The sequence below is a fragment of the Miniopterus schreibersii genome (assembly GCF_964146895.1).
Source record: "Miniopterus schreibersii genome assembly, chromosome: 18".
Lineage (NCBI taxonomy): Eukaryota > Metazoa > Chordata > Mammalia > Chiroptera > Miniopteridae > Miniopterus > Miniopterus schreibersii.
This window is the reverse complement of record NC_138121.1, coordinates 3,942,059-3,950,198: the sequence shown is the minus strand read 5'-3', so window position 1 is coordinate 3,950,198 and position 8,140 is coordinate 3,942,059. Positions and strand designations below refer to the sequence as shown.

Below are 8,140 nucleotides of genomic sequence, written 5' to 3'. Positions count from 1 at the left end.
GGGGAAGGAGGAAAGGAAACAGGCCCCAAAGATCAAAATCGACCGGATAAGAGAGCGGGCTCCACTGTGGTCACGTGGTTAGAAGTCAAGCGGCAGCGGAAAAGTGTTTCTGGTCCCACCCACAAGGCGGAGCCAACGGTACGGTCTTCCAATGGGAACTCTAGGATTAAATAACCTCTTGATATTGGGCGGGGCGCTCAGGTCCAGTGACCAATGAGAAGCTGCGTAGGGGCAATAGTGGGCGGAGAAAACAACCACACCCCCTGATGGGCGTGGCGTCGGGGCTTAATAATCCCCGCCGGGAGCAAGCCGCGGGGTTTGCGGACTCCGGGTTTCGGCGATGGCGGTTCGCTGGGGCATCGTGTCAGCCGGCCTCATCTCCAGCGACTTCACGGCCGTGCTGCAGACGCTGCCTCGCTCCGAGCACCAGGTCCGCCCTCCCTCCGGAGTCCTGGGGAAGAGCTGGCGGGGGGCCGGGCCTCCTGGGTCAGAAGGTGGAGGGCGTTGGGGTTCCCGAGTTCCGACTCCAAGGTAGTGAAACAAAGTCTAATTCCCTTTCTCCCTCACTCCCTCCTCCGCTTCTGCCTTATAAACACGAGCTCCGTGAGCTTTGGGAGGGGCCTGAGAGGAGCTGCTGTGGAGAGAGGAAATTTAGCTGGTAGGGGATTGAATCGTCGCTTGCCCAGGACCCAAGTGTCCAGCCCCCGCCGCCTCCTCCCCTAGCACCAAATTCCCCCTCCCCCCTTGGGGTGCGCAGTTTCTGCTCACCCAGGGGCCTTCTCCATCACCTCCCTCCCGCCACAAGGCTCCCCCGCTTGCCTCACTCAGGTGGTGGCGGTAGCCGCCCGCGACCTGGGCCGGGCGAAGGAGTTTGCACGGAAACACGACATCCCCAAGGCCTACGGGTCCTATGAGGAGCTGGCCAAGGACCCGGACGTGGGTGCGTGAGGAGGGCCAGGGGCCCCGGGGTGCCGCCTCCAGGTGCCGCGTGGCAGGTGCAGGGCTCCGCGGGATGGGCCCCCCCTGGAGGCGGAGGGTCGGGGATTCGCCGTCCAGTGTGAAATCGTGTTTAGGATCCCGGCCTCCGCGGTCAACGCGGGTCTTGAACTTCTTAAGGGAGCCGGTTCAGGCTTTAACTGTGTCCTGTGGCCGTGGCTGTGTGGTCAGGACTGGCCTGGATCGCGGGGGGGCACAGTGTGGCCGGACAGGAGCCTGGCTCTGGAGTCCGGCTGCCTGAATTGGCGATGTCCCCCCTCTGCCTGCCCTTCTCAGTTTCTTTATTTTTAAAACGAGCAAAGTAATAATAGTATGTCCCTCTTGGTGTTGTGAGGGTTAAGTGGTTTAGTGTAATTTCGGAGGGTAGAAGTGACCTGAGAAGAGAGTGATGGTAGCCAGTGGTCAGCTCCTTCCTCGTGGGAGACTAGGGTTTGACCAATGCGGTAGGACTTGGTCCCAGGTTGGGGGGGGGACACCCCGTTTCCTTGGGTGCTGGAGGCGAGGCTTGGAGGTCTGGTGTGGGCGGGACTCCTGACCTCTTGACCCCCCTCCTCTCACCCTAGAGGTGGCCTACATCGGCACCCAGCACCCCCAGCACAAGGCCGCCGTGCTGCTCTGCCTGGCAGCGGGCAAGGCCGTCCTGTGCGAGAAGCCCATGGGCGTGACCGCCGCGGAAGTGCGTGAAATGGTTGCGGAGGCCCGATCCCGAGGCGTCTTCCTTATGGAGGTGAGGGCGGAGGGGCCCTTCCAACACCCAACAGCAGAGCTTCTTGTCATTACTAACTATGGTTGCCTGTGGGCGTTTTTGGAGGGACACAAGGGAAAGGTTTGCCACGAGTGGGAGCGAACACAGCATGAACTGGGTGGGTGCGTTTGCCCGGAGGTAGCTGAGCTATCCCGCGGGATCTTCAGCAAGTCATTCATGGGTGGGAGACATCGCTTTTGGCCCTTAGCAAACAGGCCCGAAGGATCCTTTGTCAGATTCTCAGAAAACAAATGCCAGTAGTGCAAGCGGCACAGAATGGAGTGGGCTCAGTTTGGGTGGATTTCCAGGGACAGAGGTCAAAGGGCCAAGGAACACCCTACCAACCCTCAACAGCAAGCATTCTTTGTTTTTGCGCTTATCATAGGCTTGGATAACTGTAGGGGAATTTGATATCTTACAGATTGCCAGTAATTAAAGTGGCTGCTAAAGGGCAATAATAGTGCCAGAAATTAAGATGGCCACCACATGTTTTTTGTTTTTAATATTTTTAATTGATTTTTAGAGAGAGAGAGGGAAGGGAGGGAGAGAGAAACATCCATGTGAGAGCGGAACATCAGTCAGCTGCCTCTTTTACACCCTGAACTGGGGATTGAGCCCAAAACCTGGGCATGTGCCCTGACTGGGAATTGAGCCGGCAACCTTTCAATGCAAGAGATGACGCCCAACTACCTGAATGACACCGGCCAGGCCAGGAGCATTATGGCCTTTATACCTTGCTGTAGGCTCTGACAGTAGTAGCAATAGCTGCCTCTTACTTCCCGTGTCCCATCCAGCTGTCATTTGCCTAATACTGCTGAGCCTCCCAGTCTGTAAAGTTCTATATGCCCAAGAAATAGTCAAGATTTATTGTGGTTACTCAGTGCCTTCTGGTTCTCACTATGCCCGTCAGCGCCAACATTCTGTGAGTTTATTGCTTTCTCATTTTTTATTGGCACCTAATGTGTGCCACACCCCAACCCTAGGAACTGGGAACTCATTATAAGACACAGGCTCATTTTCAAGGAGTTCAAGGTCTGCTGTGGTCAAGGAGATGACCAATCCCAATGCTCAGCTGCAAGGACTTGTGTGTTTTTTTTAATCCTCACCTGAGGATATTTTTTCCATTGCTTTTCAGAGAGAGTGGAAGGGAGGGAGGGAGGGGGAGAGAGAGAGAGAAACATCGATGTGAGAGAGACACACTGATTGGTTGCCTCTCCCACATGCCCCAACTGAGGCTGGAGATCAAGCCTGAAACCAAGGTATGTGCCCTTGGCCAAAATTGAACCTGGGACCCTTCAGTCCACGGGCCAGCGCTCTAACCACTGAGCTAAATCGGCCAGGGCTGCATGGACTTTTGTGGGCATAGTACTGGGCAGTTGACAGAACCCAGAGGTCCCAGCCGAGCCTGGGGGCTGGTCAAGGAGGTTTCCTGCAGGTAGGGACTGACCTGAGCCTTCCCAGGAAGGAAAAGTAAATTGCGCAGGTCAGTAGGCCAGAGGGGAAAGCAGCATTAACACTTAAAGAAAACAAAAATGGGCAGCTTTCATGTATTTTGTATTAACTTGATCTTGGATAAGTCAAGATTTCTGGCTTTAGAGTCAGAGGATTCTAGATTATAGCTCCCCAGTTCTTAGCTCTGTGACCTTGGACAAGTAAATTAACTCAGCTTCAGTTTTCTCATGTGCGAAATGCACATAATGATAGCTACCTGGCAGGGATGTTGGGAGGACTCATGTAAAAGCTGTACATGGTGTCTTATCCATAATACAGATAACCAACACTAGTCCTTTTGGATTAGGGCCCACTCTAATGACTTCATTTTAACTGAATTGACCCTTTATAATCACCTCTTTAAAAACCCCGTCACTCATTGGGAGGTACTGGGGGGTTAAGAGCTCAACATGAATTTGGTAAGAACAGAATTCAGCCCATAACATTGGGGTAATGATGCAGATGAGAAAGGACAAGGCCGGAGTTGGGGACATGGTGTGAAGAGGAGGGGAGAGGGCAGAGAGTCAGGCAGGACACAACTTGGGACTGATGGGCTGTGGAAAGAACAGAGAGGAGTCTGGTTTGGAGACTGGGGAACAGTGGATACCCCTCAGGATTGAGCCCCAGGAGGGAGAACTGGTTGGTTAACTCCTGACCCCTTTCACTCCCTTTCCTGTCCTGCTTTCTTCCCTCTGTGGTCTGCAGGCCATCTGGACCCGCTTCTTTCCTGCCGTAGAGGCTCTGAGGTCTGCTCTGGCCCAGGGAACTCTGGGGGACCTTCGAGTGGCTCGGGCAGAATTTGGGAAAGACCTCACCCAAGTACCGCGGGCCGTAGACTGGGCCCAGGCTGGCGGTGGCCTGCTGGACATTGGTATCTACTGCATCCAGTTCATCTCCATGGTCTTTGGTGGGCAGAAGCCGGAGAAGATTTCAGCCATGGGAAGGCGCCATGAAACAGGTATGGTCTGTCCTGAACTATGAGGTGACAAGAGCGATCCTCTCTTATTGGGTGCACTGATCTGGGAATAAGTCTCATAGCCCATGAAAATCAGGCTAGATAGCTGAAGAAACTTCCTGCAAGAAGTCAAAGAGGATCCGAGTACGGGCAAGCTTTGCATTGGGACTTTGCTGTGTGATCTTAGTCAAGGAACTCAACCTCTCTGAGTCTTAGTTGCTTAGTGGTAAAATGTCAATAATAAGGTCATCGTAAGGAATTAATGAAGTAAGGTTGAGGCAAATTAAGCAGTTAATAAATATAAAAGATTATTATTTTTTGAAGTCTCAGTTAGACTTTGCTGCATAACAAACTACCCCAGAACTCAATGACCTCAGAAAACAATCATTTATTCACTTGTGATTCTGTGGGTTGGCAATTTGGGCTGGGCTCAGCTTTGGTGGTTCTTCTGCTGGTCTTACTCATGCAGCGGCCAGTGGCCAGCTGTGCCACTGAAGCTGGATGGTCTAGGATGGCCTCACTTATGTCTCATCGGTGTTGGCTGTTGTCTGGGGAGCCTGGTTCTCCTCGACACGGCCTCTCCAGCTGGCTAGCTCAGGCTCATTCACATCTCAGAGTTCTGGGTGTAGCAAAAAGGAGGCAGACCCCAATGTGTCTGCTAACTGTTCCATGGCCCAAAGCCAGCTCCGATTTCAGAGGTGGCCAAAGAGACTCTAACTCTGGATGGAAGGAGCTACAAAGTCAAATTGCAAAGGGGCACTCATAGGAAAGTAAGAGGATTTACTGTTACCACCTTTGCAAATAGTACCACAGAAGGCAATGAATAACTAGGAAAGGAGTCCATGGGGTAAAGGTCACACTTTAGAAGCTGTCTCAGTCTACTGTCTGGCCAATTTCTAGGTTAAATAGTGGCTCTAACGAAGATCCCACTTATTAAGTGCTTCCTCTGCAACAGGGTCATTATAGGTATGATCTCCCTGAGGTTTAAAGATGAGCAAACTGAGGTGCAGAGAGGGGAAGTGACTTGTCCAGGCTCACACAGCAAATTCAGAATAAGAACTTGGGCTTATCTGAAACCAAAGAGAGCTGGCTCAGTAGGTCTTCCAGCCACTGCATGCCCGATGTGTCCCAGAACCGGGCTAGTACTTTACTATACTTAATTTTTACTTAATGCTCATCTCTCTCTTGTGATCTAAATAGACTGCTTTCTGCACTTTATATCATCTAATGCAACACCTACAGCAACCCTATGAGGCAGATTCTGCTATTCCCCCCATTTCAGAGACGAAATGGAATTTCATGCGCATATACAAGTATTTATAGAGGAAGAGACTAAAGCTCAGAGAGGCAAAGTCCCTTTAATTTTATGTTTAGCATTTATTTGTTGGTTTATGTATTTTGGTAACAGCTTACTGAAGTAATTCACATACTATACAGTTTATTCAGTTAATGTGTATAATTCCATGGCCTTAGTGTATTCACTGAGTTATGCATTTACCACCTTAATCAATTTTAGAATATTTTCATAAGTAAAAATCAAAACAAAACAAAAAGTACCCAATTCTCCCAAACCGCTGAGCCCTAAGTAACCACTAATCTACTTTGTGGCTCTATGGTTGGCCAAATATTGGACATTTCCCACCAATGGAGTCCTACGATATGTGGCCTTTGGGGTGTGGCCTCACTCCTTCAGTGTGAGTGTTCCTTCATGGGGTGGCATGTGCCAGGGCTTCACTCTCTTTCATTGCCACTTTAGAGACCAGATCTCCTGCCTGAGGTCCCACAGGCAGGATTTGTGGCCAGGCTCGCCCCTGTCCCATGCCTCTCCACAGGCGTGGATGACACCGTCACTGTGCTACTCCAGTACCCAGGAGGGGTCCACGGCAGCTTCACCTGCAGCATCACTGCCCAGCTCTCCAACACGGCCTATGTGAGCGGCACCAAGGGCATGGCCCAGGTGAGGCGCCACCAGCCGAGTGGGACGGGCCCAGGTGCCCGGAACGGTGGCCCTTAGCAGCAGAGTGGGCCAGTTGCAGCTGTTGGAGCTGGATTTGGGCTGAACCAGTTTCTCCTCACACCATTGCTAAGGAACCCACCCCCAACTACCAGGCCATGGGATGGGGTTTGGACCTCCAGGCTCCTTCCTGAGGGTGAACCACTGGGTCTGTCAAAAATCCTTAGGCCTGAGAGGAAACCAGTTCTCATCAACCCTGCGTAGAGGGCAGTGGCGACCTTTGGAACTGCTTCCAAGACACGATCTAGGTGTTAGCACAGAGTGGCTTTAATGGGCTTTCTCAGGCCAAGTTGCTGGAAAGAAATCCTATTCTTAGCAGAAGAATTTGGACCTTGCCCCGGCTGCATCTTTACATTTCCATTTTGGCCTAGAGTTGGGTATGGGGAAAACTGAGGCTTCCCAGGGCTCTGGAGCCAAAACAAACAAACAAACAAAAAAACAACAAAAGAAATTCTCCTAGTGGCTAAGAAGGTACTGGGTTGTGTCAAAGGGGAGGTGGGGAGATAAGCCGTCTTCACTAGGCCTAAGCATCCTGTTAAAAAGGGATTTGCCCCTGGGGCCACAAACAGACCTGCTTTAGTGAGATAACTGCTGCCAAGGAACAAACCCCCCAGCAACAGGGTTGGGGGGCTCCAAACCTCCCTAAGGATGAATGGGGGCAGCCAGTCCTTAACCACCAGGTGAGAGAGGGAGCCCCTAAGCATCACCAGGCAGGAGCCCCCAGCACTCTGTTGGTGAGGGCTGTGGGGCCACTTTTGATCTCCCCCCAGATCCTCGCCCCCTGCTGGTGTCCAACAGAGCTGGTGGTAAAGGGAGAGCATAAGGAGTTCCCGCTGCCCCCAGCCCCAAGCAAGGAGTTCAATTTTACAAACGGAGCTGGCATGAGTTACGAGGCCAGGCATGTCCGCGAGTGCCTACGGAAAGGTAAGGACGTGGAGGACAGTGGGGCGGAGGGGCGCAGGTGGCAGTGGTTAGAGTATCAGCCTGGCGGCTGAAGGGTCGTGGGTTCCATAGTCAGGGGCACATGTCTGGGTTGCAGGTTCGGATCCCCCGGCCCGGGGTGGGGCACATGGGGGAGGCAAACAATGTCTCTCTCTCCTCTCTCCCCCTCCCTCCCTTCCACTCTCTCTAAAAATCAATGGAAAAAATATCCGTGGGTGAGAATTAAAAAAAAAAGAACTACCTCTCCCAGGACCCATTCAGACACCATTTGCCTGAACTGTGTATTCTGGGAATTTTAGTTGTTTCAGTCCTTGGGGTGTGACTAGGAGGGGTTCTCTAACTGCACTCTCCCCAGGCCTGAAGGAAAGTCCTGTGATTCCCCTGGTGGAAAGTGAGCTCCTGGCTGACATCCTTGAGGAGGTGAGAAAGGCCATTGGAGTCACCTTCCCCCAAGACAAACACTGATATAAGCCCTAAATAAATAAATAAAGGCATGGTTTCCACAGAGATATTGGCGGTGATGGTTTGGTGGGGGCTGGAGAGAGCCCACTGTCAAAGGGGTCACTAGAGAATAAATTTGGTGGAAGGAGGTGGCGAGGGGGAGGAAGGCAGGGTCAAGACCACATTACCCACAAACTCCTGGAGCAAACACCTGTGGGCAGATCCACAGTTGGCCTGTGTGACCTTGGGCACGCTTATGTGGGTAGGAGGTGTCCCTGACTGCACTCAACCCAGCCTCTCTGCCAGTCTCCTCATCAGGAAAGGGGAGATAGTATGAACCACCCTCTGGTGAGATTAAAAAGGATGGTATATGCCCGGCCAGCACGGCTCAGCGGTCGAGCCCGTCGATGCGTGAGCAGGAGACAACCAATCAATGTGTCCCTCTCACATCGATGTTCCTCTGTCTCCCTCCTTCCCTTCCGCTCTCTCTGAAAAAGCAATGGAAGAGATGTCCTTGGTTGAGGATTTAAAAAAAAAAGAAAAAAGAAGTTATACT

At 52.1% G+C, this 8,140-nt stretch overlaps 1 protein-coding gene across 1 annotated transcript; it reads left to right on the top strand.

The window, feature by feature from the left end:
* The first annotated feature begins 265 nt into the window (after positions 1-265).
* On the top strand, positions 266-7,652 carry DHDH (dihydrodiol dehydrogenase). The gene is made up of 7 exons (XM_081117503.1): positions 266-430; positions 829-940; positions 1,560-1,723; positions 3,938-4,190; positions 6,020-6,144; positions 6,972-7,125; positions 7,499-7,652. Exons 1-7 carry the CDS (start codon positions 341-343, stop codon positions 7,606-7,608), a joined length of 1,008 nt encoding a protein of 335 aa, XP_080973629.1. The 5' UTR covers positions 266-340; the 3' UTR covers positions 7,609-7,652.
* Positions 7,653-8,140: the final 488 nt, after the last annotated feature.

What these genes read in the sequence shown, in the direction of transcription:
- DHDH (XM_081117503.1), top strand. Translation starts at nt 341, where the DNA reads ATGGCGGTTCGCTGGGGCATCGTGTCAGCCGGCCTCATCTCCAGCGAC. An exon ending in TGCCTCGCTCCGAGCACCAG is followed by an intron (nt 431 to 828) that starts GTCCGCCCTCCC and finishes TGCCTCACTCAG; the next exon opens with GTGGTGGCGGTAGCCGCCCG. An exon ending in GCACCAAGGGCATGGCCCAG is followed by an intron (nt 6,145 to 6,971) that starts GTGAGGCGCCAC and finishes ATCTCCCCCCAG; the next exon opens with ATCCTCGCCCCCTGCTGGTG.